Source organism: Mrakia frigida (genome assembly GCF_051309035.1).
Source record: "Mrakia frigida strain ATCC 22029 unplaced genomic scaffold BDY24scaffold_44, whole genome shotgun sequence".
Lineage (NCBI taxonomy): Eukaryota > Fungi > Basidiomycota > Tremellomycetes > Cystofilobasidiales > Mrakiaceae > Mrakia > Mrakia frigida.
In genome coordinates, this window is record NW_027481237.1 from 1 (window position 1) to 26,181 (window position 26,181).

Sequence of the window (26,181 nt, forward strand, 5' to 3'; positions counted from 1 at the left end):
TTAGCCGTATTGAACCTCATCAAATTTTACCATCGGAAGAGGTCCAGAAGCAAGCTAGGCTAACCCGTGCACCGAGCCCCGAGGAAGCCCATGTGAGGTGGAAACGGTGTCCGAATCGATCGACCAAGATTCCGATGAGGGGGGTCAGGACGATTGGGAGGATGTTTCTGGCCGACGAGGTAAATCCAGCGACCTCTCGAGTGTATCCCTTCATCTCAATGAGATCGGCCGAGCTCTGGCCGAACCCTCCAGCCGCTCCGGACTGCAAGAGTTGAGTCTGAAGGAAAGGGAAGACGACGACGCGTCAGTTGCCGACTGCTACTGCTCGCTCAAGCTCAAGATGATATTTAACGAACCATAGGCAGCATCCAGAAAGCCTGAAACAGGGAAAGACAATCAGCGAGGGCTTCAGGCAAAGAGAGAAGGTATGGGCTCACCCAGGGGAGGAGCCAGATCGTGTCGAACGACAGCTTCTGTTTCTTCGGGCTGACTCCTGCCATCGCTGCGACTCGAGCTGGGGTGAGTTGAAGATGCTTGGGGATGACACGTCGCTCGAAGAAGACGTAAAGAACGTTGACGCCGAGAGAGAAGGCGCAGAAGGCTGGATGGAGAGAAGAAAATGGGTCGAAACGGTCAGTTCGAGGTCAACTAAAAAAAGAGAAACGAACGAACCGACTGGGATCCAGAAGCACCACCCGTACCACCCCGTAGAGTTGACGATAGGGATAGAAGTCATTCCAGCGACGAGAGAAACGGTTTTGGCAACGGCACTCTCAAGACTGAGGAAGAAGGATCAGCATCTGGAGTCGTCTCGACGCGAGCGACGCGATGGAGAGCGAGACTCACCCGAAGGCCATGGCGAGACCAGAGTACCCGAACCAGTGGTAGAACAGCTTATGCTGAGCGGAGTCCAGTACAGCCGTTCCGAACCCCATCTACAAAAAAGGAAGAGAGCCGAAGTCAGGCGAGAGAGGACGATGGATTTGACGAGCGCGTCGACCTCTTTCTCTCCTTCTTGACGCTCCGCTTTCGTCGTTCTCTTCAATCTCGCCAAAACTCACGATGACATGTCCTGCTACCAACATTCGCCATTGGACGAGGTTGATTCCGAGAGCTGCGATGATGGAGCCGAAGAGGATGCCACTCGTGCAGAAGAGCGAGACCACGTTCACACCGTACCAGTCCAATGCGATTCCTCCAATGATAGGCCAGATGCTGTTGATGATGGAACCAGCACTTCCGATGACTGAAAAGAAGATCCGATTGAGTCAGAGGATGGAGAAGAAGGAACTCGAGTGAAATGTCGACGCACCTCCAAACTGAGTGTCTTCGAGGTTTGGAGAGAGAAGGACGTGATCAGTTCTTCGAGTCCAAGAGGGAGTACACTCTGTAGTGTGAACACTCACTGTTGATTCCAAGCTCCTCTCGAAGAGTAGACTGGAAGTGATAACCGTGTCAGCTTCGAACTCGACGCGCAAACGAAGGGCCGACCGTTTTCACTCCCTCGCACGCGAAAACCTCTGCACAAGGAACGAAGACTGACCTTCAGAGGTCCCATAGCTTCGTCAGTCCATGTCTGACCGATAGGAAAGCACGCAGTACACAGCAACGCAATCCTGGAAAACGAAAAGAAGACGTTCGTTCGCTTCAGCCCTGCAGAAGATTGGGAGACGAGTTGGAAAACGTGCAGGCTCACCACTTGTACTTCCAAGCGATCTTCAAGTAAGGACTGCTTCCATCCTCCATGACCTCAGAAGATTCGTCCTCGGGATCCTTCTCTTTTCGAGAGAGGTAGGGAACGTTATCGAGGCTTTCGCTCCCGTCGAGAGGTCGCTTCTTCTCGTCGACCTTATCGTCCTCGATGGAAGAAGGTACCGGAGGGAGAGATGCTGGAGAGATCTCGATGTTCTTCAACTGGTGGGCCATGGGAAAGGGAGCTGAGAAGGAGGAAGAAAGAGGGAGTGGACGTGAGAGGGAAAAGAAGAATCGAGGACAATCTGATGCAAAAATTCGGCTTCGAGCCGGTTGAGGTTGGTAGAAGACCCTATCGACCTATCAGAGAGCAAAACACAAGCCTTGGCTGCTCCTCCATGCAAGAGAAGAAGAAAGGTCGAGCTCGTTAGACCGAGAGTCAATGAAGCGGGGGAAAGGGGCGCTTCGACCACCGACCAGTTTCTTCCTCTCCTTTCTCGTCGTATAACCCATCGTCTGAAACCTGAGGACATCTGAGAGAAAGCTGAGACCCGTTTCTAGCCAGCCCTGAAAAAACCTCGTTCTCGGATCTAGCCCGGAGCTCGAAAAGAGCGTGGCAGTGGACGGGCTCCCGTCCCTCCGCCTCAACCTTCCTCCCTCCCCATCTTCTTCCCCTTCTCCTCCCCCCACCTTCGCTTCTGGCTCGGCGGTTCCAAGGCAGTCTAGAGACCTCTCCTCTCCCATGGACAGCATGGACGAGCTCAGAGGTCCTTGGCTGTCTTCGTTGAGCGAATCGAAGGAGCGAGGGAAGCTGAGGTTTGTCCTCCTTCGACGTTCGACGCGTCGGGCTTGTTGTGAGAAGGCAGAGAAGCCCGCTCCACAGGACGCTCAGTCACCGGAAAGGAAACACAGGCTGAAGGTGTATCGTCAATTTGTCGAGAGCAAGGGAGCTGGCTCTGAGCAAAGGATGGTATGGTCGGACGAAGAGGCGAGCTCGCAAACGCGAGCTCCCTCTTCTCTCCTCTCGTACGAAGCTCACCGGACGATCTCTCTCATGAGGTCTTTCGAGGGCAAGCGAGATGCGAAGATATTGTCATAAGTTACTACTATTACAGCCGTCGTGACTTCTAAGACTCCGTTAAATACAAGGGCGACGCGAAACCGAAACGAGTTCTCGTCGCACAGCAGCCTTTTGATCTTGAGCATTCGAACTGAAAAGTAGGCGAAAAAAAAAAAAAAACTGGTTAGTCAAAATCTGCATCGAGAACGAGTTGTGAATGTAGAAGAGGAGGAAGGTTTAGAAGGGAAAACAGCGTCCTCACTTTTCCGTCGCGTCATTCCTAAACGACCACATTCTCCGTCGCCCGAGCACCGTTATCCACTTTCAGGACATGCCTAAGCAGACAAGAACGGGAAAGAAGAGGAAAAAGGAAATCAAAAGGTGGTCAGCGATGCCTTTCGTTTTCCTCGACGCGTCGCTCTCCTCGATTCAACCTCACTCACCTTCGAGCCGACCTAAACCCCTCGGAACTTATGTAACGAATCTAAAAGTCGGGTGATCGTCTCCAAGAGCCAAAATCTCCTTCTCCGACATCTCCGAGAGACCCAGCTTCTTCAGAATCTCGTCGCTGTACGTCTCTCCGAGCATTGGAGGGGGAGGAGGAGGTCCGTAGATTCGGTCTCGACGAGCGTTCTCCCTCTTCAGAAGGAAGTGGAGTCCAGATGAGCAGAAGAAGCAGAACTGTGGGCAGTTAAAGAAGAAAGACGAAGATACGTCAGCAAAAAAGGAGACGAGGAGAAGAAGCGAGGGATTCTGACGCGTCGACGAAGGAGAAGAAAAGACGAACGACGCAGAATCCGAGCGTGATTCCATGACCCAAGAGGAACCGAGGCGAATCCCGAGATCTATAGATCTGAGAGGCGACTATTCCACCGGCGTTTCCCATCGAGAAGGTGAGGCCAAACGAGGTCGCTGTGTGAATCGAATCGAAGAGGAGGTCAGCAGAGTTCCTATCTTCCCCTGCTCGCTCTGACAGCTACTCACCCTTCTTGTAGTGATTTCCAAAGTTCCCTCCTACCCAAGCGATGTTGCAGGCGATTCCGGGAGCAATAGATCCGACGGTGAGGAAGATGGCGAAGTACAGAACTCCAGGGCTGAATAGAGGGAAGACGAACATCAGTCAGCGTTCGAATGAAGGGTCTTGCGGTTGAGAAGAGGGTGCTCACCTCGAGATAGGAACGGTGAGAAGGATGATGTAGCCGACGGAGGCGAGAGCCGACCAGAACATGAGGAAGAGCCCTCGTTGCTGGATCTTGTCCGCCCAGAGAGCGGTTCCTACGGTCGTGACGGTGGCGAGGACGTAGGCTGTGAGAAGACAGAGGAAAGAGTCAGATTTGTTCGTCTCGAAACGGAGGAGGGACGAGACGAGAGCTCACGAGGGACGGTGAGGAGAAGAGATTGGGAGGTCGACCATTTTCCGAGGGCTGCAATCACGGTCGGAGAGAACAGAGCTTGGGAGTATATCCTGTTTGGAGCGAAGATAGAAGATATCAGCGAATGCTCGAGGCTGGAAAGAGGTGAATCGGACGAACGGCTCAGTGACTGAGGGAAGAGAAGAGATCCAGAGGTCAGCGACGCGTTAGAACGAAAACGAGACCCGCATTTGATGAACTCACTGCCGATGTGGCAAGCCATGTAGAAGTACGTCTTGTAGTCCATCAGAGAGTTTCGGACCTGTTGCCAGTCGAACCTGGTCGTGTTGACGATTCCAGTCTCCTTGAAGAGTCGACGGAGAACGAGGACCCGTTCCTCCTCCTGTTGACGCGAAGGGGAACGTTCGAGGATGAGGTCAGCCGAGAGAGACGCAAAAGGATGAGAAGGATTAAAAGATTGGCGTACATTGAGGAAGCGAGGCTTTTCGGTCGGGAAATCATGCACGAACCTGAAGAGGAGGAAGAGAGGTCAGCTCGGGGGTCTTCGCACTCGACGCGACGGAAATGGAAAAGAAAACGAACCAAGGTGCTATACAGCCAACGACGAAGGTGAGAAGACCTTCGATGATGAACTGAGAAATAAAAGAAGAGAGTGTGTGAGTGGTCAAAAGGAGGCGAGGAAAGATGAAGAAAGAGAAACGGACAATCCACGCCCACCCGCCCAAGCCTCCGATTCCTGCCATCTTCGACAGTCCGTATCCGAGGATTCCACCGAAGGCCTGTAGATATAAAGGTGATCAGGACGCGTCATTCCCAAGACAGAGGAGTGTCGAGAATGAACGACTCACTCCTGCGAGGGTAGCTGCTGAGAAGAAGAGAGCGATCCTCAGGCCGAGCTCCTTTCGAGGGTACCAGGACGAAAGGTAGAAGGACAGCCCAGGGAAGAGTCCGCACTCGAAGAAACCTGAAGAAAAAGTTGTCAGATACGTTTCTACGAGAGAAAATAAAGATATAGAGCTCACCAAGCAGGCAACGAAGCGCTACGAGCTGGCCATAAGTGTTAGCGACACCCATGGTCGTTTGGACGATTCCCCAGCAGATGACGATGAGAGGGATCCAGCGGGAGGGTCTCATCTTCTTGAGAATGAGATCTGAAGGGGAGAGGGAGAGCGGGACGCGAGTAAGTCAGGGAGAGGAAGGGAGGGAGGGAGCGAGGGGAGGATCGAGCTCACTCGACGGAACTTCGAATGCGACATAGGTGACGAAGAATACCATCGAAGCGGTGTTGAACTGGATAAGAAAGAGGCCAAGATAGTGAAGGGGGTAGTCAGCAAAAGAAGGAGGAAGGTGACGAGCTAAAAACAACGTCGAGAAGGAGGAGTGTGGTGAGCTCGAGCGAAGGAAGGATCGACGAACCTGAAGAGACGTGAGGTTCAGCTCCTCGATGATACCTGAGAGCTTGGCAACTCCAAAATTGATACGGTCGAGGAAGGAAAGCAGGTAGAGAAGGCTGAGCCGACAACAATCCCAGGGGAGAAAGGGAAGGCAGGCAAAGAAGGAGACAAAAAGTCGAGTCAGTCTTGTTGAGCTCGCTGGAGGGCTTGGGACGAGATCGAGGACGAGGAAAAAACTCACGACAAGAAGGGGATCAGATTTCGATCAAGCTTCGAGAGCAGCTTCCTGTCGATAGCTCTCGCCTGTGACTCATCGTTGGTAGCATCCTCGAAAGCTGAAAGAGGAGGAGTCGCCTTCTCGGAGGGAGGAGAATCTGGGATGGGCGGGCTCAAGCGAGGGACGTAAACGGCTGAGAGTGCCTTCGCTTCGAAGGACATGTGCTGAGGGTTGATGGGGGATGGTAGAGAGAAGAGTGATGGCTACGAAAAGTCGTTGACTGAGCGAGAGGTGGAGGCTCAGATCCAGAAGAGCCAGGAACGACATTCTGAGAAGGATCAGGATTCAAAGGAGAGCCAATCGTTCCCCCCCTCCCTCCCCGCCTTCCTGAGATAAGTCGAGCAGTCTCCTGGATGGCCGAGGATGTTGCGTAGGTAGATGTAGAGTGACTGAGAGTTGCGTCTTTGGGGATCTTGGTATGTCGAGGGAAAGGAAGAGATCTGGCGAAGGGAAAGGCGAGGAGGAGGGAAGGGAGGAGTCCTTGTTGAGCTCGTTCGTTTTGGACTTGGAAGGCAGCGGCGACGTCGGGGAGGATCTGCGTTATAGTCCCGATTGTTGCTTGGAGTTCGAGCTGACCACGATGTGAAAGGAGAAAGAGTGGGGAGAAGACGTCTTCAGGGAAGGTCAGCGAGATCAGAAGAAGGGGAGAGAGGAACAGGAAGCTCGCGGAGTGGCTCCCTCCTTTCTCCGCTCTGTGAGAGCCAGATATAGCATCTTGAGAGTTCGGCGTTAGACTAAAGCCTCGAGAAGACCTGTTCCATCTTCTATGCCGATTACTGGGCGTCTTGGACGTTGACGGGACCCGGAGAGGGAAGGGAGAGGAAAAGAAGGAGCCGTTGAGGTGAGCTTCGTCTTCCTCCTCCTCCGCTTCTTCCCTTCCCCGAGAGACTCCTGAGTGGAGACGCACCATGTTCTGAGCATCCAGCGGATATTACGGATGAGGGGAAGGTGGGATGAAAACGAAGAGCCCTTAGAAGGTCATGGTTGGGAAGGAAATCGAGAACAGGAGGGCGAGGGAGAAGGGTTCCCCTAGGGAGGCAGAGGAGAGAAGGTCGAATCCTCCTCCTTCTTTCTGCTCCTTCTCCCCCAACCCTCATGATGCATCTCACCACCGAATCCAGTGCAATCTTCAGACCAGCTCAACCCGGAGATCTCAGCGGTCTCGACGACTTCCTCAACAAGGTCAGAACTCGAGATCTAATCTAATCGCTCCACAACGCCCCCACTCGAAGCTCAACCTTCTCACCTTCCTTTCTTCCGTTCTCTCGAGCAGCATCAGGCATCCAAGACCTTCGACACCAAGAACGGATCTCTACCTGTATGTCTGACATCTAATTGACATAGGGGACTCTCTCTGACCTTGCTCGAGGCTTCCTTCAACAGTACATCATCGTCGAGACCGGATTGCCCTCCATCAAAAAGAAGAAGGAAGTTACTGCCCTACAGAAGAAGGTCAAGGCAATCTGTGAGTCTCAGATACTCTTTAGGGGGAAGCTACGTCCCTGAGTATACGCTGAGACTTCCTTTTCTGGTTTGCAGTCAAACAGATGAGGTCTGAGATCGATCGAATTCAGGTGAGCTTCCCCATCGAGTCGCTCGCATCTCTCTCTCTCTCCTTGACCTCATCTCCTTCGTACACCCAGAGCGACAACAAGATCCCCACCAGAGGAAAGAGAGCTACAGAACTCGAGGCTGCTGTTCCGAACAAACTCTTCCTTCGAACCAAGGTGAGCTCGAATCACTTTGCGTCGGTCCTTCTGATCTTCTCGTTTGACCTTCCTGTCTTCCTCTTACAGGCTGCCGACGAAGCTGCTACTCAGATCAGGGAGTTGGCTATTGAAGCCCACGAGACGGAGGGAAACTTCCATGCGACCGAGTATCGAGACGTGGTCGACTCGTGAGTCCAGGATCTTTCGCAATCCGTCGAAGTTCGAACACGCTGAGTTGACCTTCCTCTCTTCCTGCCAGCTTGTTCGGGAAGCTTTGTAGGAGTCTCATCAACGGACCTCTCAGTCAGACTTCAGCTCGAGCCGTCGCAGTCTCTACCATCGTTCCCTGGCAGACTCAGAAGATTTGTGAGTCTCGAGTTGCACACGCGACGATTCGGAGACCGAAAGCGACCGAGCTCAGCTTCTGTTTCCTCCTCTTCGCTCGCAGATCATGACATCTTCATTGTCTAGTGAGCCTAATTACCTCTTTTACTGCTTCACAGAGACGCTGAACCAATCCTCCTCTCTTCCAACAGCCCCGACGGTTCGTCTTCTCGTCGCGTCCGCACCCGACCTCTCTTATCGCTGACTCTTTTCGTTCCGACCTCACAGTCTACGACGAAGCTGCCACCACCGAAATCGCTCATGTATTGATCCAGGATCACCGTTTCCAAACGAACCAGCTCAACATGGGTGTGCGAAGCAATCTCTATCGATCTTGCAAGCTCACGAAGGTCCGTCCTTCATCGTTCGTTTTCTTTCTTCCCGACGAACTTCAGCTGAACCTTCGATCCACTTTTCTCGAGAGCAGTCTGAAGATGGATTCAGAGCGATGATCTGGAGTCTCAAAGATCTCGATCTCAAACAGCCGAGACCAGCCACCTCTAACAAGGTGAGACGCGTCGACCCTTTCAGTTTCCCTCGTCCCCTTTCTTCAGTCCTGACGCTCTTCTTTCTACTTTTGCTTTCACTCAGAGGAAAGCCGAGGAAGAGCTCGAAAACCCCGCTGGACCCTCGAACAGCTACGAGCCTGCTGCGATGGTTCCAGATCCGAAGTTGACTCCCGAGAAGAAGTTCGTCTTCTCCCCTTTTCTTTTCCCTCTCTTCCTCTTTCAATCCCACTCGATAGGTCTTCGTCCGTTTCGACAAGCCTATGCCTCGCTGATTCAGACTCGCTTCCCTTCTTCCTCTAAACCCACAGGCTCAAACCTGACGACGCTCAAGTCGAGTCGCCCTCCGTCGAGCTTCAATCCGGTCACTTCCAGTCTCTTCCTCCTCCTCCTCCTCAAGCTTAGGAGGGTTCTCTGCTTCTCCTAGTTGTACCCTCCATACTTTCACTCTCGTAGCTTTCTGACGAACGATAACGATCTCTTTCTCTCTGTCTCTCTCGAAATCTGCGTCGCAAGAACGGAAGTCGGGTTTCTCTCTCTCTCTCCTCTCCCTCCCAATAACCACTGAAAAGAAAAGATCCATGCAAAAGATGTAAAACCGAGAACAAACATAAAAGCCTCCTACTACGTCCCGTACTTCCCACCCCTGAAGAACCCTCCAGGCAACCCCGCGACCAAATCCAACCAAGGTCTCTCGACGACCACCAACTCTCCCTTCCCAACGTAATCCAAACCCAGCATCGGCCTAAACGTCTGCGTCAACTTGAACCTCTCCTGCTCCTGCTGCTTCAGCTTCTGCTCCTCCCCAGCTCCGTTCGTCGTCGTCGCCGCGACAGGGACGGGAACGACCACCTCCTCCCCCGCTCTGGCTCTCTTCTTCTTCTGCCTCCCTCCTCCAGGAACCTTCCCTCCAGCGGTGTTCGAAGGGTTGAGCTTGATTCGCAAGATCCAGGTCGCTCCCCACATGAGGACGTTCCCTTTTCCTGAAGGAGAGGAAGCGTCCACGGCGAGACCGACGACGGGATCGGGAAGGTTTCGAACGGATTCGGGGACGGCGAAGGTGAGGTTGGGTGGGAACCGACGAGCTTCGACCGAGTAGATATGGAGTTGGTTTCCTGAGGGAATGGAGATGAGGAGGAGGGAGGTGGTGGGGTTGGAAGGGTTGGGGAGGAAGGCGAGGGAGGAAGGAGGGGAGGTGGGGAAGGTTGGGAGGTGGGAGTGGAGCTGAAGGAGAGGAGAAGGAAGAAATGGTTAGTTCACGGGAACGAGGAGAGTGGGAAAAAGGGGGAGACTCGCCTGAAGCGTATCAAGGTTGTAAACTCTCGTTCGACCCAACAGATCCGCGACGGCCAACCACTGCCCATCGTGTCCCACCGCCATGCAAACCACCGTCGCCCTCTCCACGGCCTTCGCTCCTCCTCCTCCGATAACCTCGTCAACCTCCATCTCTCCCTCGGCAGCAGCAGCAGCCTCAGCATGCTTCCCCGTTCCAACGACGACTCGACCTCCCGCGCTGGTCTGCTCGAAGACTCGAAGGACCTTGATCTCCGGCGCGTCCTGCTCGTCCTCGTCGAGTTCCTCGTCGTCGTCCTCGTAGAAGGAAGAGAGGTCGACGACGATGACGTCTCCTCGGAGGAAGGTGGCGAGGATGAGTTTGGAGGAGTCGGGAGAGAAGGTGACGGCGGAGGAACCGGTTCCGGCGAGGGCGAGAGGGAGGGAAGGGCAGGAGGAGACGAGGGTGGAGGTGAAGGATCGGATTCGGTGAGGGGTTATGGATCCCTGAGAGATCGAAACGATGCGAGAGTGGTCAGTGAAGGAAGGTCTCGAACGCACGAGAACGACGGAAAAGGACAGGAAGGATCGACTCACATTCGCCAACGTCTCCAACCCAAACAACTTCGTCTCTCCCAGATCGCTCACGGCCAACCACTTCCCGTCCGCACTGACCGCACTCGCAACCATCCCCGTCGTCGACTTCTTCAACTCCATCTCCACCACCTTCTCCCATCCTCCAACGGCACCCTTGCCAACACTGGCCTCCTTCCCAGCCACCCTCCAAACGCCCAACCCTCCCTCCCGTCGACAAACCACCAACCTCGACTCTTCACTCTTGCTCACACTAATCGTCGCCGCGTCCACTCCGTTCAACCCACCCATCTTCCTGTAGTACGCCTCTCCCAAAATCGTCGACGACGTGGTGTTGGAAAGCGGGGCGAGAGGGTTGGGCAGTCCGTCGTTTCGAGATCCGGGAGTGGAGCAGGGAGTCAAGACGAGAGAGGTGTCGACTCCTCCTGAGACGAGGAGGGGAGCGGTGGGCCAGGCGGTAGAGGTGAGCGCGGAAGGGACGGGGGAGGAAGGAGGGAAGATAGCGAGCGAGAGGACGTCGTGGGTGTGGAGACGTCGGGAGGTGGATTGGATCCATTTGGGGATGGTGGACGAGGATTTGGTGGAGGAAGGGAGGGAAGAAGGGACGTGGACGAGGGAGAACTGGACGGTCTTTTGGTCGATTCCAGAGGTGAAGATCGATTGGTGGTCCTGAAGGAGAGAGAGAGAGAGAACGAAAGAAAGACGCGGTTGCGGTCAGCGACGAAGAAAAGAAAAGAGCTGGACGCGACGTCCCTTTCGTCCGAACGAAATTAAGTGACTCACAGGCGAAACAGCCAAACAAAGCACGTCCGCTCCATGAGCATGGAACGAACTGATCTGCGTCCCAGTATTCGAGTCCCAGATCTTCACATTCCCCATCGAGTCCCCACTAACCACGCTCCCGTCCTTCAACACGCCCACGCACCACACGATCGTCCTTCCTCCTCCCGCGTTCCCCTTGGGACCCTTCTTGGACAGCTTCTCCTTCTCCACCACCATCCTCTCTACGACTCGTCCGCTCTTGAAATCCCACTTCCTCAAGCACGAGTCGGAGCACCCAGTGACGAGCCACGAGTCGAGCCATTCCTCTACGTCTTCGTCTTCGTCGCTGTCGTCGTCGGAGTTGGATTCGGAGGAGGTAGGTTTGGAGGTAGGGAGGGGTCGGAGGGTAGGAGGACCCCAGGCGATGGAGAGGAGACGAGTTTTGGTTCGTTCGAACCGACGGAGGTGGGTCAGGTCCGAGTCGTCGAGGAGGGAGACGAGCCGAAGAGAACCGTCTTCGCAGCCGAGAGCGAGGAGGGTGGAGGAAGGGTTGGGAGCGAGGGACCAGAGGGATCCGGATTGGGTGGGGAGTAGGCGCTGCAGAGAACGAACGAACGAAAAGGAGGGACGCGAAGAGGAGGGGGAGGAGGAGAGGAAGGAAGTCAGCTCGACGAGAACGAAAAAGACGACGAACTCGATTGTGGTAGAGAAAAATGGAGATGAGACCCACGAGAATGCAACCCGACTTGAGATCCCACTCTACGAGATCCGAAGATCTTCCCGAGGAGAAGAGACGAACGTCCGAGAGGGAGGCGATTCGTTTCGAACCAGGGGAGGAGGAGGTCGAACGAAGGAAGGACTGCTTCAACGTGAAGACGAGGGATTCAATCTTGGTTCCGTTGGGAGAGATGAGACGCTAGAGAAGAAGGTAATCAAGAATATAAAGGAAGCGAGCAAAGGAGGTCAGATCTTTGAGCTTCAGAGAGAAGGGTTGAGCTCAAAAGTTGAGCTTCAACTCAACGACTTACCCTGTAGAGCACCCATCCTTGCCCTCCCTCGGACCTCTCCACCCATCTGAAGATCTCGACATCTCCGTTCCCCTTCCCAACAGCCATGATCCCCATCTCAGGCTCCCTGAGCGAAGAAGAAGTCGCGTTGGGACGTCGACGAGTCGGGAGAGGGATGGGAGGGAAAGCGATCGCTGTGACCGACGAGGGCGTGTAGTCCACAAATTTGCAGTGGTGAAGAGGGATGGAGCCTCCAGAGGAAGAGGAAGGGCTCATGGCCGAAGGATTTGCAGAAAAGAAGAGGAGGGAGGAGGGAGTTGGGAGGGAGCGAGGAGGAAGGGAGACTGGTGAACTGAAATTCTCTCAACAGCCTTCTTTTTTCGAAGGAGAGGTCGAGCTCAACATTTTGAGAGCTCCTTCCTTTTCTAACTTCGATGAGACGATTGTCACTCTTCTCTTCGCTCTCAGCTTCAGATTTCTAGGTGAAAATACGAGCAGGTCGTAGAGCAGAAGCGGACGATGCTCCTCGCTGCGACTCGACAACCTCCTTCAGCCCACCTCCCTCCTCGCCCCCCCTTCTTTCGCACGCGACCACCTCGCTTCTCTCCCACAGCACCACCTCTCCTTGACCCCCAACCCCTCAAGCATCTTCCTAAACGCTCGCTAACCCCAAAAAAAATGACTCTCTCGGCTCCTTTCCTTGCCGGCAACCGATCTCGCTCTCTCTTTCGCCTGTCACCTTCCATCTCTCCTTGTTCTCTCCCTCAACGTTCAACACCCACCCATCCAACAACATGAGCAAAGACGACGACAGCAGCATGCCCACTCGTGGCTCCCTCTACGACTTCAATCGAGGAGCCAAGTATATCGATACTCAAGTGCGTCCTTTGAATAACAAGGGAGACGTCCATGACGCTGATCCTTTTGCTCCTTCTCTCTTTCTTCACGACCTTCGTTCGTTCTTTCGCCTCACAGAGAAGCACTCTGGAAGCTCTAGATGACCGTGAGGCTTTCTCTACCCGTCTCTCTCTCTCGCGTCAGCGCTCTCATGCTCGCAAAAGTAGACAAGAACCTCGAAGCTCACCACCATCTCCTCCTCCCCTCCTCCTTCCCTCCCTCTCCGTTCCACCCCCTTCTGTTCTACAGCCCGAGCGAACAACAAACCAGGCTACGCTCAAGCCATCATCGACGGCTACGCTCGATCCAAACTCCAGAAGGGCAAGAGTCTCGAGGATGTGAGTGGGCCCTTGAGCGTCGACCGATTCGTTTCAACGCGGTTCTGACGCGGTTTTGCTCTGGGTTTGCCAGATCGATAAGAAGCTACATGAGCTTGGGAAGGTGCTGATTTCGAACAAGGTGGGTTCCTGTTCTGAATCTCTGGAGAGGGAGAAGAAGAGAGGGAGGGCGATGCTGACTCCGTTCGTTTCGTTTCGTTCTTTCTCTTCGCCTCGTTCCCAGCTTGGACCTTTCGTAGAAGAGTTCGTAGTCACCTCCCCTCCTCACCCATCTTCTCACTCACTCACACGGTCCTAACTCAACTCTCGTTCGTTCGTTTGGCGGTGCGAACAGGATCCAAAGCACGCGGGACGATCTGAACAAGGTCCCTGGATACGAGGACGCGATTGGCGCGTCTGGGAGCTCTAAGGCGTCGTCGGCTACAGCGTCCGCTGCTCCTCCGTACTGGAATAGAGGTGGAGAGAAGGAGTTGGGGAAGGAGAAGGGGTTGTGAGCGTGCGAAGGTGGGAGAAGAGAGGGAGAGATGAGAGGGAGAGGGACAGGAGGAGATGGGCTGAGAGGAGGAGCTTGAGCGATGGAGGGAAACTTTTTCGAATTTGGATTCGGAGCTCTTAGAAGAGAGGATATATGTTTTAATGTGCTGAATAGATCAAAACGGAAAACCTGCCTGACAACCGCTTCATGGCCCGTCGGCAAGGAGATCGCTCGAAATCGAATCGAGTCGAGCTCACCTTCGTTCCTTCTCTTCCTTCCCTGCTTCAAGCGTCCACCACCGCGAGAACAGCTTTTCGAGTTCGACTCCCTCTCGTCCTCGACCTTAGACGGTCAAAAACCTCCTCGAAAAACCTTCACGACTTGAAGAGCAAGGGAGCTCAAACTGCTTTCGTCGAATTGACAACTCCTTCCTTCGTTTCCCCTCCTCCTTCTCCTCCCTCTCTCTCACCTCAACCCTCGCTTTCCCCTTCAGCACCCACTCCACCCCCAGCCCAATCCGCTCTTATAGATCCATCTCAGCTTCCAAAATCATGTCCTCCTCCTCCTCTTCTTCCTCTCCTTCCTTCACCGGTTCGATCCACACCTACCTCGACTCTCAATCCCAACTCACCCTGGCCAGACTCTACTCCACTCCCGCGGGATGTTTGGCTATCTTCAGGTGGGCTCGGGTGTTTTGCGTTTAGCTTCTTGGGTAGAGAGAGATGGAAACTGATCATCTTTCGGTTCGTTTGCGCCTCGTTCCAGGTTGCTCCCTCCCTTACCTCGTCAGATCGTGCTCTCCTTGCTCTGGTTGGAAACGCCGATGAGGAAGGATGATTTGTTGGTTTGGATGAAGGGTGAGGAAGGGAGGAGGTTAGTAACTGAACCAGCAGCCACTTTAGAAGGGAGAGAAGCCTGCTTCGAAGCGAAACCGTCGAGCTCACACACACCTCCTTCCCTTCCTCCTTCGTCGCGTCGACAGACTCGCCTCTCCCGCTTTAGCCTTGCTCTCCCATCGAGCCATCATCAAGGAAACCTCGTCCTCCTCTTCGTCCTCCAAGAGTTCGAAACTTTCGATTACTTCGGCGTTCAAGGAGGGACTCAGGAGGGCTTTGACGGGAGGGTGAGTCGAGATCGAACGAACGACGAACGAGAGGAAGAGGGTGGAGGACTGATTCGTTTGACGTTTCGGTGGATAGTGGGACGCACGCTAGTTTCGGTATCCCTTCAGAGAAGGAGGATAAGAACGCAAAGTCGGTGGAGGAGCTGGATGAGATTGCGGTGGGGAAGTGGGAGGTGAGTCGTCGTCTCGCATTCTCTTTCCATCTCTTCTTCTCTCGATTCTCTATTCCTTCGAGAGCACGAATCAAGAAGTAGCTCGCTCGAGAAGTTGACTGACGCTTTTTGCGCGTTTTGTATAGACCATCCTCCACTTCATGGTCTCGAAAGGAGGATCCATCAACATCTCGCCCGTCCCTCCCAAAGCTTCGGTGCTCTACCTTCTCGCTAATTCGGGACTGATGGCGGATCCGATTGCGTGAGTTCATATCCCACCAATAATTCCTACACCCGCTCGAAGTCGCTCCCGTCGTTTCGAACGCGTCAACTCGAAACGAAACGAAACCAACGCGTCTTCACCCTCTCCCCTTCCGTTCGTTCGCACAGCTCCGGAAGCAATCAACTCCGAGCAGAACGTCTCCAGATCACCTCGAGAGGGTTCCAGTTCTTGCTCGAGGACGTGGGGACGCAGCAGTGGGATCTGATGCTGAATTACTTGAGGTTGGCGCCGGTTCGTTTCGCCTCGTCTCGTCTCGCTTCTACTTTCCTCCTTCCCTCGCTAATCTGACTCGGTTTCATCGTTGTGTAGGAACGAGAAATGGATCCCATCGAAGCTTTGGGGTTCCTGTTCATGCTCGGAAGTCTGGAACTCGGTCGAGTGAGTTCTCTTCGTTCCCTCTCTTTCCCTTCGTCTCTTTTGCGGCCGCTGACCGCGTTCGTTCGTCTTTTTGCCTCGACAACTCGCAGGGATACTCAACCGAAAACCTCACAGCAACCCAACTCACCATGCTCGAAGATCTGAACGAGACGGGGTTCATCTATCGACGGACCGTTCGTCCCTTCCCTTGCTTTCCCTCTCCTTCCTCCGTTCCTCCCACTTACTTCCCTTCCCTCCCCTCTGGTCTTCAGAAAACGTCCAAACGCTTCTACCCCACCCGCCTAGCTACCACCCTCTCCTCACCCTCCTCCATCACCGGCGATCCAGCAGCCGACCAACTCCAACTCCAGTTCCAACAGCAGCAAGGTCCTCCGCCGACCAACATCTCGACCGTCCCGACAGAGACGGGGTTCATTGTGATTGAGACGAACTTTAGGGTTTATGCTTATACGGGTGAGTAGCAGCACGTCTCGTTCGGAGGGAAAATGGAGAAACTGAACGCGTCTCTTCCGTTTTGCTTTCGGTTCGTTTGGCAGACAACGTCCTCCAAATCTCGGTCCTGAACCTCTTCGTCCAGTTCAAAGCTCGGTTCCCGAACATGGTGGTGGGGGAGATCACGAGGAGGAAGATGAGGAACGCGTTGGAGAAGGGGATTACGGCTGATCAGGTTCGTCTCCTCAACCCGTCCCCTTTTCTCGTTCGTCTTCGCTGACTCCCTTTCCGTATCTTCGTTTCATTTGGCGTTGATAGATCATCAGTTACCTGACGGTACACGCTCATCCTCAGATGCATAAGAACGTGAGTCCCTCGAGTTCGAGGAGGGAGAGAGAGGGGCGAGACTGACGCGTCGTCTTCGGTGTGGGTTTGGTTAGAATCCGCTGTTACCCGTGACGGTTCAGGACCAACTGAGGCTGTACGAGACGGAGCTGCATAGGGTCAAGACGACGGATGGTTCGTTCTTTCACTCTTTCTTCCTCTTCGCTCATTCTCTCGTCTTGACCCTCTCCCTCCTCCCCTCTCCTTTCTTCTCTTCTCCCACCCTCGCCCATCCCACTTCCCTCGTTCTTCCCTTCCCCTCAGGCCACCTCTACTCCGACTTCACCTCCCTCCAAGAATACACCATGGCTCTCGCGTACGCCAACCAACTCAACGTCGTCGTTCACGATCTGGGCAAGGAGAGGATGATGTTCTTTGTGACGACGGAGGGGCATGGGGCGATCAAAAGTTATGTTAGTGGGTTGGAGGCGGAGTTGAATGCGTTGGACGGGGGTGGGGGTGGATGGGGGAGCTAGGGAGAGGACGAGAGGATGGGTCATGACGATCAACGAGTAGAAAGCGACAGAGGGAGAGCGAGAGTGAGAGAGAGAGAAAAGGCAAACTAAAGGAGGGGAAAGATCTGAACGAAAGAGAAAGGGGTCGTTCAAGTTCGTAGGTATCGTAGCGTATCGTAACGAGAGAAGAGAGGGAGGGGAAAAGAAGAAAGGGAACGGAAAGGAAGCACGACGCGACGCGACTTGAAAGCTCGAAACGAAACGAAAGAGAAGCCCAAAACAAAACAACAAGATCCCTACTCCGACTCAGTCAAACTCTCGTCATCCACCTCGATCCTCTTCTCCTGCAGCGCCACCTTCTCCTTCACCGCTACCGTCTCCTCCTCGTCCGGTTCCGTCTCACTCCCCCTTTGCTCCACCTCCTTCTTCTTCCCCTTGTCCATTTTCATCTTCGTCTCCTCCCTACACTTCCCCGAGCCCTCCCCCTTAGACGTCCCAGCGTTCCCGCCAGGCTGCCTCTCCTCCTCCGAAGAACTAGAGTCGTCGAAGACGGGTCGAGCTGAAGCGGCCGACTTGAATCGTTTGGCGGGAGGTGGTCGGGCGAAGCTGGATTTCGGTTTGGAGGACGAGGTGCTAGCCTGAGACGTAGCAAGGGGAGGTGCAGCGACGGTGGGTTTGGATCTGGGAGCGATAGGAGCTCGTTTGAATTTGGCAGGGATGACTCCGATTCCAATTCGTTGAGCGTTTGGGTTTTTCTTCTTCGTCGAGGAGGAAGAGGAATCGGAGTCGGAGGAGTCTTGGAAGGTTTGAGCGACGACACGTTTGGTTTTCTCCTTGGTTGATGAGATGGGTTTGGGTCTGAGGAGAAAGAGAGGAAAGGGAGGAGAGTGAGAAGTGAAGAAAAAGGTCGACGCGTTGACGAAGGAGGGGAACTGACTTCGATTTGGTGGAGGGTTTGGCGGATGATTCGGCGGAGGAAGTGGAAGCCAGGGCGGCGGATGATGATGAGAAAGGAGGAGGAACGAAGGGTGCTGCTACACCTCCGTCGAGCCTGGATCCGGTCCCGGGGAAGAGAGGAGCGACGCCGGGGTGTTTCGAGGTTGAGGAGGCGGGTTGATACGACGAGTTTTGAGCTTCCCAGTAGGCGTCTCGTAGCTTCTGAGGAAACGAAAGCGAATCATATACTGTTAGAACAAAGGGCCTCAAAGCGAAGGAACCAGCGGGACAGGGAACTCACTTTGAGCTCGTCCACGTTTGTCAACTCACTCGCCGTCCAGACTGAAGCTCGAAGACCGGATTCGTGATTCGAGTATAGATTGATGTGGGTGTAGAGATCACTCTTGACGGCCATGACGAGGATTCCTGTTGCAAGAAACGAGAAGGATGAGCTTTCGCGGCGAGCAGCAAAGAAAACGAAGAGATGTCAGGCTCACCGTGATCCTTCGCCAGAATTTGAAGAACGAGAGCCAGGGACTCCTTCTCGTAAACATTCGGGACGTAGAGACATATGAGGTGACCTTCGAAGACGCGGCAGAGAGCGTCAGGTAGCTCGTTGACCTCGACAAAGTTCGCGCTCACTTTCAGGCTTCCCGTTGATTGTTCGAGGAGCGACCTTCATACAGTAGACTTCCGTTCGACTGAGAGAACCCGAAATGAGACTAGTAGCCAGTGAGGAGAAAACGCTGCGAAGATTCGAGAGGTCAGGCTCAAGTGGAACGAACGTCGACGGAGAGGAGGCGGAACTCACCTGTCGACCTTGTCCTCCGCCTGGAACACCAGCAGCTTGCCATTCGTGAGACCGGTGTTGATAGAGAGAAGCTTGAGTTCTTCGATGGCGTTGTTCTGAGCCTGCTGGATCTGAACGAACCAACGAAGGGGATCGATCAGCACGGGCGATCAGGGACGAGCGGGGGCAGGAGAGAGAGGCCAAACCTGGGTACGAAGCTGAGCTTTGCTTCGAGCAGCAAGTTGACCAGCTCGGCCAGCTATGGAGAGTTCCTTCTGTAAAATGGAAAGAAAGGGGAGGTCAGCTCGAGACGGGAGGCGAGGGCAAGATGAAGAAAGAGGAATCGAAGCTCACTCCCAACTCTTGAACTCGTCTCGTTGTAGCAGTCACTGAGCAATACGAATCGAGAAGTATGTCAGCTCCTCCGAATGATAGGCTCGTGCTTGATGAGACCTCAAGAAAGAGGTACCGACAGATCTCCTTGCCAGCTTCAACGACGACCTCCTGCTCGACGAAGAGTTCGTTGACTCGCTCCTCCCGTTGGATCCAAATCCACTACGGCACCACCAGAAAGAGAGCCAGAAGTTCAACTTCTCAACTAGAGGATGCTAAACAGCATTGAGATCGACTCACTTCACAATCGTTTTCGGCAACCTTGGATGGCTGACACTGGAAGAGCAGGGAAAGGAAAGGGAAGGGAGGAGAGGTGTGAGCTCGACTCGTTTTTGAACTTCAAGATCTCGAAGGAAGGGAGATTCGAGGCTTACCTTCTCAAGGAAGGCAGGAAGAGACGTTGGAGAGTCTCTGGAGAGCGAGAAGACAGGATCTTCCCTCATGATGAGCTTAAATCGATGGTCGCGGGTGGGAGGAGAAAGAGGAAGGAAAGGGTGGCGAGTAGATGAGCTTCGCGCGACTTTGGCCCATAGCTGTCTTCCCTTCAGCCTGAGAGAGTGACAGAGTCCCACTGTCTCGAACCAAGTTCAAGGCCTGTATTCGCCTTTCACGAACCCACCTCAAAGTCAAAAAGTCGTATCAAGGTCGTTAAGATCGCTCTCCCTCCCTCGCTCCCTCGCTCCCTCCCACCCTCCTCCCGTCCCCTCACTCCTCCTCCGTCTCACTCCCACTCAACTCAGCCTTCTGCTTCAGCTTCACAACTTCCTTCGAAGCAGGTGCCTTCTTCTCGACCTTCTCCTCTTCCTCCTCCGCACTCGACTCGTCCTTCTTGGTCTTCTTCGCCGACGCCGACGAGGATACTCCAGTCTTCTTCGTGGGAGCAGGAGCAGACTTCTTGGTGACCTCCTTGGGCTTCCCGTCGTTGTCATCGGATGAAGAATCGTCGTCGAACTCTTTCTTGGCTCGTTTGGCTTTGGCTCTGCGAAGGGAGGGAGAGGGGAAAGACGCGTCGAACGAGCAAGAGCGAAGTCAGCTCGTCCATGAGAAGGACAAGAAGACTCATGATTGAGTCTCATGATACAGGCAAAAGTGCTTACTTCTTGACCTTCGCCTCCTGAGCATTGGTCTCCTCCTCGGTCGGTGCTGGAGCCTTCCTTTTCGACGTCGTCCCGTCTGCTGAGTCGTCGGCGGAGGCGGCATTCTCCTTCACATTGCTCCAGTAGGCCTCAGTAAGTTTCTGGAAAGAAGTTTTGAAAATTATAAGGAGAGTCAGAGAAAGGGAGGGAAGAAGAAGAAGAAGGGGCACGTCGACGCGACTGACCTTCATCCCCTCCTTGTCGAGTCCGAGCTCCTTTGGCTGCCAGATAGTCGATCTCATCTTGGATTCGTGCTAAAAAATTGTAAGCAATGGAGGTCAACAAGGTCGTCCAGACGAGGCGAGAAGAAGGAAGTGAAGGGGCTGCTCACCTTGGAGTCAAGTCCGAGAATCGTGTAGAGATCAGACTTGACGGACGAGAGTTCGATCCCATGGTTCTCGGCGACGGTTCGTAGGATCTCCTCGGAGGCTTTCTTGTCGTAGACTGTATGAGAAGGTCGAGTCAGCGAACGAAGGAAGGGCGAGAGATCGAGAGGGGACGAGGAAAGACGAACCATTCGGGCTGATTGAAGCGGAAGAAACGGTGGCTACATAGTCAGGACGCGAGAATGAAGTCCAAGGGAAGGTAAACTGACTAGTAGAGACAGATGACGTGTTCTGAAAGAAGAGGCGGAGATGTCAGCTGCGTTTCAGCGACGCGACGACGCGACCAAATGAAACTCACGGTAGTGCTCCTCGTCGAATCGAGGGCAAGTTGCAACCTTCATGAGTCGACACTCCGTTCTACTGAGAGGTCCATCGACTAGAGACTTTGCGAGAGCGGCGAAGGTTCTGAGAAAGAAGGAGGAAGGAAGACACGTTGAGGCGGGTCAGGTCTGATTGCAGGAGAGGGAAAGAACGAAGGACGAACGCGTCAACTCTCGAACCGTCTCTGAAGAGTAGCCACTTCCCACAGGTATCTCCCGAAGAGAGAGCGAGAGCCTTGAGCTGCGAAGCTGCTTCAGCTTGAGCCTGCAAAGCGAAGGCAGAAGAGGGGAGGTCAACAAGAGTGCAAAAGGGACGACGCTGGAGAAGGGCCACGGAAACTGACCTCCTCTCGCAGATCCTTCTTACTCCTAGTACCCTTCGACTTGTTGGCTCTGACAGGGATAGCCGGGTCGGCCTGAGAAAAGGGCACGAGAGTTCAGCAAAGAGTCGGAGCAAAACGAGAAGAAGAGAGCGAGCTCATCACCTCGATCTCCTTGACTTTCTCGGTCACAGCATCGACTGAAAAGTCAGAAATAAGGGTATCGGCATTGGACTGCATTTCAGCGGCTTGAGACCCTTGGAAAACCGTCATGAGAGGTTCGGAAGCTCACCGATGTCCATCCCAGCCTGCAAAGTCTCGGTGTTCTTGATCTCGTCCGCCTTCGCTTGGAACTCCTCTTTCTGCACCCAGATCCAAGGCTTCGTCCCGTCATCTTGAATCATCGAAGGCTTCTTCTGCTCGGGAAGGAAAGCAAAGGAAGGGGGGGGAGGGAGGACTCAAGGTCAGCTCCACCTCAATCTCCTTCCCTGCCTGGCCTTCCTCTTTCACAGCGCCGAGATGTGAGACTGACCTGAGCGAGGAACTCGTCGAGTGTCTCTGAGCTGTCCTTGGTCCATCTGAGGTCGGGGATGGTGTCCATGGTGTTTGGATCGGCACGAGAAGGTGGCGGTTTGGGAGGAGAGGAAGGGAAGGTGAGCTTCGGATTCAGGATGGACTTGGACGATGGGTTGACGACGTGCTTCAGTAGGTTTTCAGAAATTCTTGAAGTAGTTAACCGATCATCAGAGCTTGATGATTGTTTGTCTATCTGAAAGCCTTTAAAAAAAAGTGACTTGACGACCAGGACGACAAGCTCGCGACGGCCTCCTCCTTTCGCAGAGTCCAGCTCTCCTCCAACTTCGACAGCCTCTCCCTCCCTCCCCTTCCCTTTCTCTCCCTTCCTCTTCTCGGTCCTAGCCAGCGATGGCTCCCGACGCATACGCCCTCCCCAAGTTCAAGAAATCGACGTTAGCCAACTCTTCTGCTCTCCTTCGCTTCTTGATCCTGGCCACCATCTCCGGAGCTGCGATCGCTTCAAGGTTGTTTGCAGTCATCAGGCATGAGAGTATCATTCACGAGTTGTGAGTAGTCGCCTCTCTACGTAAGCCTCTGCTGAGTAAGGTGGCTGAGCTCGGGGCCTTGGAGTAAAGAGGGGCGAGGAAGGGAGGATTGAAGGAGGGAAGAGAGGGAGATGGCGACGGAGGACGAGATTCGCTGGCGAACAGGTCGAGCTCAACGAAAGACCACGTTGCTGACATTTTCCCTCAATTTTGACCATTCTGTAGCGATCCCTGGTTCAACTAGTGCGTGCTAGGCTTCTTTCTCGATCGAAAAAGCTCACGAAAAGGGGAGATCTGAAGCTCACCGTTTCTCCTTCCTTCTCTTCACCTCCTTCCTTCCTCCCCTCCCTCCTGCACCATCTCTCCTTCCAGCCGAGCAACCAAGGTTCTCGCCAACGACGGATTCTACGTGAGTCAGCTTCCTCATCTTCTCCTTCTCTAATCCAACTCATCGTGTCTTCATCCTCTCTCGCCTCCCAGGAACTCTGGAATTGGTTCGACCCAACAGCGTGGTATCCTCTCGGACGAGTCGTGGGAGGAACCGTCTACCCTGGTCTCATGGTCACATCAGGGATCATCTACAACTTCCTCAAGCTCATCAACATCCCAGTAGACATCCGAAACGTTTGCGTCATGCTCGCTCCTGCCTTCTCTGGCCTGACAGCTTGGGCGACCTACCTGTGAGTACTCTTGAGCTCGATCTCTTCGTCTCCTGCACTCTTCCTTCCGTTTGAAGAAACCACCGACCTCGAGAGTAGGACCCTATATAGCCAGAGCTAACTATTGGACCTTTCTTCGACTTTGCAGCTTCACCAACGAGCTCACTCCCGAGGGAAGCTACTCCGCTGGACTTCTCGCAGCTGCTTTCATCGGAATCGCACCTGGTTCGTTTCTTCTCTCTCCCAGCTCGTACAATCTTATCTTCATACATACTGATGCGTAATCCCATCTACTACCACCCAAACAGGATACATCTCCCGTTCCGTCGCCGGATCCTACGATAACGAGGCCATCGCCATCTTCCTCCTCATGTTCACCTTCTACCTCTGGATTCGAGCTCTCAAGCAAGGTTCAGCCTTCTGGGGTACCATCGCAGCGCTTTTCTACGGATACATGGTTGCTGCTTGGGGAGGCTACGTTTTCATCACCAACAGTGAGTCCAGGAATCGAGGGAAGGAAGGGAACGAAGCTCACCACCGTCTCTTTCTCGCAGTGCTTCCTCTTCACGCCTTCGTCCTCGTCCTCATGGGTCGATTCACCAACAGGCTGTACATCTCCTACTCCTCTTGGTATCTCATCGGAACCTTGGCTAGTATGCAGGTCCCCTTTGTTGGATTCCTCCCTCTAAAGACGAGTGAACACATGGCTGCTCTCGGTTGGTCCTCTTCCCTCTTTCCCCTCTCCTTTTTCAAGCTGACTCTCCCGCCTCCCTCTTCGACTCGAATCAGGTGTCTTTGGTCTCCTCCAACTCGTCGCCTTCGTCCAGATCGTCCGATCCCATCTCCCAGCGAAGCAATTCCAAACCCTCCTCACCGTCTTCGTCGTCGCCGTTTTCGCCATCGCTTTCGCCGCTCTCGTCGCCATGACCATGTCGGGAACCATCGCTCCTTGGACTGGCCGATTCTACTCCCTTTGGGATACCGGATACGCCAAGATTCACAGCGAGTCTCTTCCTCTCTTTCTCTCTTAAGCTCTCATCTCCTCGAACTGACTTCGAATCGAACCACACCTTCTCGTCTTGCAGTCCCCATCATCGCCTCGGTGTCGGAACATCAACCTACTGCCTGGCCTTCGTTCTTCTTCGACCTGGAAATGCTCATCTGGATCTTCCCCGCTGGAATCTTCCTCTGCTTCCAGCAGTTGACCGACGGACACGTCTTCATCATCATCTACGCTGCTCTTGCCAGTTACTTCGCAGGAGTGAGTTCTATATCTGTTCCGGGCTTGCATGTGATAAACGCTGACTTCTTTCTGTTCCTTCCACCAGGTCATGGTTCGATTGGTGAGTCGAACAGAATTCGAGACGCGTCCGACTCTCCCTCCCGAGATCGAGCTGACAACGACTTTCCTTCTCTCTCTGTGACAGATGCTCACGCTCACTCCTGTCGTCTGGTGAGTTCGAAAATCCTTCTCGCATCCTCGACGCGGACCTTGAATCCCGAACTGACGCGCTTCCTCTCTTCTCTCACAGCGTCGCCTCCGCCCTCGCCGTCACCCAACTCCTTCACACCTACATCGACCCTTATACACCCGAAGTCGAAGTCGACGATGGAGAGCCCCTCCGAGCCATCTTCTCCACTCCCTCCACTGGAACCGACTCCACCCCTCCCACTCCTCCCTCCAAAAAGGCAGCCAAGAAAGCCGCCGCTTCTTCCTCCTCCTCTCCCTCATCCAAATCTACCTCCTCGAGGAACGGAATCTTCGGCATCGGACCTCGTCTCCTCGTCGTCGGAAACCTCTTCATCCTCCTCGTCCTCTTCGTCCTTCACTGCACCTGGGTCACCTCCAACGCCTACTCGTCTCCTTCGGTCGTTCTCTCAACGAGGAACAACGATGGAAGTCAGAACATCATCGACGACTTCAGGGAGGCGTACTACTGGTTGAGGATGAACACGAAGGAGGACGCTGTGGTGATGAGTTGGTGGGATTACGGATACCAGATCGCTGGGATGGCGGATCGACCGACGCTCGTGGATAACAACACTTGGAACAACAGTCAGTCCTCGAGAAGCGCCCTTTACGATGAAGCGACGAATATTTGAGCTGACCCGCTCCTCTCTGCTCGTTCCTCAGCCCACATCGCCACCGTCGGAAAGGCCATGTCTTCGTCCGAAGAGGTCTCCTACCCGATCCTCAAGAAACACGACGTCGACTACGTCCTCGTCATCTTTGGAGGTCTTCTCGGCTACAGCGGGTGCGTTCGAGCTCCTTCCTCTCGTGAAGCTCGTCGATACTGACTTCGACTCTCTTCTCCTCTCACCTCCTTCAGAGACGACATCAACAAGTTCCTTTGGATGGTTCGAATCGCCCAGGGAGTCTGGCCTGAGGAGATCCAGGAGAGGGACTACTTTACCTCTCGAGGAGAGTACAAGGTCGACAAGGACGCGTGAGTCTCCTCTCCTCTTCCTCCTACGTTCGAGACGGAAGTCGAAGCTGATGCGACGCGTTCACTCTTCTCTCTTTGGCAGATCGCCGGCGATGAAGAACTCGCTCATGTACAAGATGTCCTACTTCCGATTCCCCGAGCTCTTCGGTGGACAGAGGACTCTCGATCGAGTTCGAAACCAGGACATCCCAGAAAGTCCCACTCTCGACGTGCTGGACGAGGCGTTCACGAGCGAGAACTGGATCGTTCGTCCTCTTTTCCCTGCTCCTATCTCTACCTCGTTTCCTCCAGAGCTGATTCTTTCCTTTCTATCACTTTCAGGTCCGAATCTACGCTGTCAAGCCTCTGGATCCTCTGGGTCGACAGCACAAAGCAGCCAACAAGTTCGAGTCGGGGACGCGTCTCAAGAAGGCTTCGACGGCGGCTCCCAAACTCAAGCGAAGGGCGACCAACTAGACTAGGGTCGAGACAGCTCTCGTATCTCGATGAATCAGTTCTTTCTGCGACCTTTCTGCTCAGCTGAACGGCCAAAATCCCTATCGACTTGGTCGTCAAATGCGAACTCGATCGCACCTCGCATGGGGAGAACGAGAGAAGCGAGTCCGAATCCTTTTCTTGCAGGTGAGCAACATCTCGTGTAGGTCTTTCCGAAGCGACTGTCCTGAAGCCGTATTGTTTCTCTTGCAGGCGGAGCGGAAGGGACGAAAGGCTCGACGCCTTCGAACGACGAGCTCGCTCTCCCCTTCTCCCTTGCTCAGCCTCCCTCTTCCTCCCATCTCTTCCTGC

The 26,181-nt window shown here is 54.1% G+C and overlaps 10 protein-coding genes across 10 annotated transcripts; 4 read left to right on the plus strand and 6 right to left on the minus strand.

Moving 5' to 3' along the window:
- Nucleotides 1-97: 97 nt before the first annotated feature.
- On the minus strand, nucleotides 98-935 carry BDY24DRAFT_403041 (uncharacterized protein; the record flags this gene model as incomplete). The annotated part of the gene is made up of 3 exons (XM_076642315.1): nucleotides 98-601; nucleotides 673-779; nucleotides 847-935. The coding sequence occupies 3 exons, from the start codon at nucleotides 933-935 to the stop codon at nucleotides 348-350; spliced, it is 450 nt and encodes a 149-aa protein (XP_076492598.1). The 3' UTR covers nucleotides 98-347.
- Nucleotides 936-3,223: 2,288 nt separating this feature from the next.
- BDY24DRAFT_418842 (transporter) lies at nucleotides 3,224-5,957 on the minus strand (the record flags this gene model as incomplete). The annotated part of the gene is made up of 15 exons (XM_076643900.1): nucleotides 3,224-3,433; nucleotides 3,540-3,664; nucleotides 3,737-3,846; nucleotides 3,919-4,057; nucleotides 4,129-4,217; nucleotides 4,285-4,294; nucleotides 4,369-4,507; nucleotides 4,592-4,634; nucleotides 4,708-4,757; nucleotides 4,830-4,904; nucleotides 4,974-5,089; nucleotides 5,148-5,276; nucleotides 5,358-5,415; nucleotides 5,542-5,635; nucleotides 5,761-5,957. The coding sequence occupies 15 exons, from the start codon at nucleotides 5,955-5,957 to the stop codon at nucleotides 3,224-3,226; spliced, it is 1,584 nt and encodes a 527-aa protein (XP_076492599.1).
- A 937-nt stretch (nucleotides 5,958-6,894) lies between these two features.
- On the plus strand, nucleotides 6,895-8,800 carry BDY24DRAFT_418843 (uncharacterized protein; the record flags this gene model as incomplete). Its single annotated transcript, XM_076643901.1, has 13 exons — nucleotides 6,895-6,978; nucleotides 7,070-7,114; nucleotides 7,180-7,261; nucleotides 7,336-7,370; nucleotides 7,440-7,523; nucleotides 7,593-7,693; nucleotides 7,765-7,871; nucleotides 7,954-7,975; nucleotides 8,042-8,049; nucleotides 8,118-8,239; nucleotides 8,317-8,397; nucleotides 8,481-8,578; nucleotides 8,707-8,800. The coding sequence occupies 13 exons, from the start codon at nucleotides 6,895-6,897 to the stop codon at nucleotides 8,798-8,800; spliced, it is 963 nt and encodes a 320-aa protein (XP_076492600.1).
- A 153-nt stretch (nucleotides 8,801-8,953) lies between these two features.
- Nucleotides 8,954-12,439, minus strand: UTP4 (small subunit rRNA maturation protein UTP4). The gene is made up of 6 exons (XM_076642316.1): nucleotides 12,052-12,439; nucleotides 11,754-11,939; nucleotides 11,045-11,620; nucleotides 10,265-10,930; nucleotides 9,692-10,174; nucleotides 8,954-9,619 (listed from the first exon to the last, which is right to left on the minus strand). The coding sequence occupies exons 1-6, from the start codon at nucleotides 12,304-12,306 to the stop codon at nucleotides 9,020-9,022; spliced, it is 2,766 nt and encodes a 921-aa protein (XP_076492601.1). The 5' UTR covers nucleotides 12,307-12,439; the 3' UTR covers nucleotides 8,954-9,019.
- Nucleotides 12,440-12,468: 29 nt separating this feature from the next.
- BDY24DRAFT_403062 (uncharacterized protein) lies at nucleotides 12,469-13,909 on the plus strand. Its single transcript, XM_076642317.1, has 6 exons — nucleotides 12,469-12,908; nucleotides 13,006-13,033; nucleotides 13,177-13,265; nucleotides 13,339-13,386; nucleotides 13,489-13,508; nucleotides 13,600-13,909. The coding sequence occupies exons 1-6, from the start codon at nucleotides 12,825-12,827 to the stop codon at nucleotides 13,757-13,759; spliced, it is 429 nt and encodes a 142-aa protein (XP_076492602.1). The 5' UTR covers nucleotides 12,469-12,824; the 3' UTR covers nucleotides 13,760-13,909.
- A 299-nt stretch (nucleotides 13,910-14,208) lies between these two features.
- On the plus strand, nucleotides 14,209-17,274 carry TFB2 (TFIIH/NER complex subunit TFB2). The gene is made up of 12 exons (XM_076636540.1): nucleotides 14,209-14,419; nucleotides 14,506-14,613; nucleotides 14,723-14,863; nucleotides 14,940-15,036; nucleotides 15,162-15,277; nucleotides 15,406-15,529; nucleotides 15,608-15,676; nucleotides 15,766-15,849; nucleotides 15,928-16,129; nucleotides 16,213-16,343; nucleotides 16,427-16,474; nucleotides 16,549-17,274. The coding sequence occupies exons 1-12, from the start codon at nucleotides 14,292-14,294 to the stop codon at nucleotides 16,966-16,968; spliced, it is 1,668 nt and encodes a 555-aa protein (XP_076492603.1). The 5' UTR covers nucleotides 14,209-14,291; the 3' UTR covers nucleotides 16,969-17,274.
- Nucleotides 17,275-17,328: 54 nt separating this feature from the next.
- On the minus strand, nucleotides 17,329-18,617 carry BDY24DRAFT_217729 (uncharacterized protein). Its single transcript, XM_076636541.1, has 3 exons — nucleotides 18,381-18,617; nucleotides 18,185-18,309; nucleotides 17,329-18,105 (listed from the first exon to the last, which is right to left on the minus strand). The coding sequence occupies exons 2-3, from the start codon at nucleotides 18,296-18,298 to the stop codon at nucleotides 17,581-17,583; spliced, it is 639 nt and encodes a 212-aa protein (XP_076492604.1). The 5' UTR covers nucleotides 18,299-18,309; nucleotides 18,381-18,617; the 3' UTR covers nucleotides 17,329-17,580.
- On the minus strand, nucleotides 18,393-19,528 carry BDY24DRAFT_217755 (uncharacterized protein). Its single transcript, XM_076636542.1, has 6 exons — nucleotides 19,441-19,528; nucleotides 19,307-19,342; nucleotides 19,028-19,062; nucleotides 18,880-18,948; nucleotides 18,695-18,804; nucleotides 18,393-18,629 (listed from the first exon to the last, which is right to left on the minus strand). Coding segments are annotated over exons 2-6 (357 nt in total). The 5' UTR covers nucleotides 19,308-19,342; nucleotides 19,441-19,528; the 3' UTR covers nucleotides 18,393-18,487.
- Nucleotides 19,529-19,722: 194 nt separating this feature from the next.
- Nucleotides 19,723-21,937, minus strand: BDY24DRAFT_403090 (uncharacterized protein). Its single transcript, XM_076642318.1, has 12 exons — nucleotides 21,761-21,937; nucleotides 21,521-21,644; nucleotides 21,394-21,428; nucleotides 21,253-21,324; nucleotides 21,073-21,173; nucleotides 20,887-20,993; nucleotides 20,798-20,819; nucleotides 20,717-20,724; nucleotides 20,534-20,646; nucleotides 20,388-20,456; nucleotides 20,164-20,303; nucleotides 19,723-20,045 (listed from the first exon to the last, which is right to left on the minus strand). Exons 1-12 carry the CDS (start codon nucleotides 21,827-21,829, stop codon nucleotides 19,772-19,774), a joined length of 1,134 nt encoding a protein of 377 aa, XP_076492606.1. The 5' UTR covers nucleotides 21,830-21,937; the 3' UTR covers nucleotides 19,723-19,771.
- A 149-nt stretch (nucleotides 21,938-22,086) lies between these two features.
- Nucleotides 22,087-25,898, plus strand: STT3 (dolichyl-diphosphooligosaccharide--protein glycosyltransferase subunit STT3). The gene is made up of 16 exons (XM_076642319.1): nucleotides 22,087-22,310; nucleotides 22,515-22,532; nucleotides 22,662-22,698; nucleotides 22,770-22,969; nucleotides 23,097-23,173; nucleotides 23,257-23,442; nucleotides 23,503-23,664; nucleotides 23,738-23,950; nucleotides 24,034-24,209; nucleotides 24,277-24,291; nucleotides 24,376-24,401; nucleotides 24,481-25,004; nucleotides 25,083-25,203; nucleotides 25,279-25,395; nucleotides 25,478-25,640; nucleotides 25,717-25,898. The coding sequence occupies exons 1-16, from the start codon at nucleotides 22,153-22,155 to the stop codon at nucleotides 25,849-25,851; spliced, it is 2,328 nt and encodes a 775-aa protein (XP_076492607.1). The 5' UTR covers nucleotides 22,087-22,152; the 3' UTR covers nucleotides 25,852-25,898.
- The last annotated feature ends 283 nt before the right edge of the window (nucleotides 25,899-26,181 follow it).

Bases quoted from the DNA above. Each gene is read 5' to 3' on its own strand.
- UTP4 (XM_076642316.1), bottom strand. From the start codon at position 12,306: ATGAGCCCTTCCTCTTCCTCTGGAGGCTCCATCCCTCTTCACCACTGC. The intron at 10,931-11,044 runs GTGAGTCACTTA...TCTCTCCTTCAG, and splicing joins TTTGTTTGGCTGTTTCGCCT to GACCACCAATCGATCTTCAC. The intron at 9,620-9,691 runs GCGAGTCTCCCC...CCTCTCCTTCAG, and splicing joins ACAACCTTGATACGCTTCAG to CTCCACTCCCACCTCCCAAC.
- BDY24DRAFT_403062 (XM_076642317.1), top strand. From the start codon at position 12,825: ATGAGCAAAGACGACGACAGCAGCATGCCCACTCGTGGCTCCCTCTAC. The intron at 13,387-13,488 runs GTGGGTTCCTGT...CCTCGTTCCCAG, and splicing joins AGGTGCTGATTTCGAACAAG to CTTGGACCTTTCGTAGAAGA. The intron at 13,509-13,599 runs GTTCGTAGTCAC...CGGTGCGAACAG, and splicing joins CTTGGACCTTTCGTAGAAGA to GATCCAAAGCACGCGGGACG.
- TFB2 (XM_076636540.1), top strand. From the start codon at position 14,292: ATGTCCTCCTCCTCCTCTTCTTCCTCTCCTTCCTTCACCGGTTCGATC. The intron at 15,677-15,765 runs GTGAGTTCTCTT...GACAACTCGCAG, and splicing joins GAAGTCTGGAACTCGGTCGA to GGATACTCAACCGAAAACCT. The intron at 15,850-15,927 runs GTTCGTCCCTTC...TCTGGTCTTCAG, and splicing joins GGTTCATCTATCGACGGACC to AAAACGTCCAAACGCTTCTA.
- BDY24DRAFT_217729 (XM_076636541.1), bottom strand. From the start codon at position 18,298: ATGGCCGTCAAGAGTGATCTCTACACCCACATCAATCTATACTCGAAT. The intron at 18,106-18,184 runs GTGAGTTCCCTG...TCGTTTCCTCAG, and splicing joins CAAACGTGGACGAGCTCAAA to AAGCTACGAGACGCCTACTG.
- BDY24DRAFT_217755 (XM_076636542.1), bottom strand. The intron at 18,949-19,027 runs GTGAGCTTCGAT...TCCATTTTACAG, and splicing joins GACGAGTTCAAGAGTTGGGA to AAGGAACTCTCCATAGCTGG. The intron at 18,805-18,879 runs GTTTGGCCTCTC...TGGTTCGTTCAG, and splicing joins AAGCTCAGCTTCGTACCCAG to ATCCAGCAGGCTCAGAACAA.
- BDY24DRAFT_403090 (XM_076642318.1), bottom strand. From the start codon at position 21,829: ATGGACACCATCCCCGACCTCAGATGGACCAAGGACAGCTCAGAGACA. The intron at 21,429-21,520 runs GTGAGCTTCCGA...CTGACTTTTCAG, and splicing joins GCAGGCTGGGATGGACATCG to TCGATGCTGTGACCGAGAAA. The intron at 20,994-21,072 runs GTTCGTCCTTCG...CTTCTTTCTCAG, and splicing joins GACGGTTCGAGAGTTGACGC to AACCTTCGCCGCTCTCGCAA.
- STT3 (XM_076642319.1), top strand. From the start codon at position 22,153: ATGGCTCCCGACGCATACGCCCTCCCCAAGTTCAAGAAATCGACGTTA. The intron at 23,951-24,033 runs GCGAGTCTCTTC...CTCGTCTTGCAG, and splicing joins CGGATACGCCAAGATTCACA to TCCCCATCATCGCCTCGGTG. The intron at 25,641-25,716 runs GTTCGTCCTCTT...TATCACTTTCAG, and splicing joins TCACGAGCGAGAACTGGATC to GTCCGAATCTACGCTGTCAA.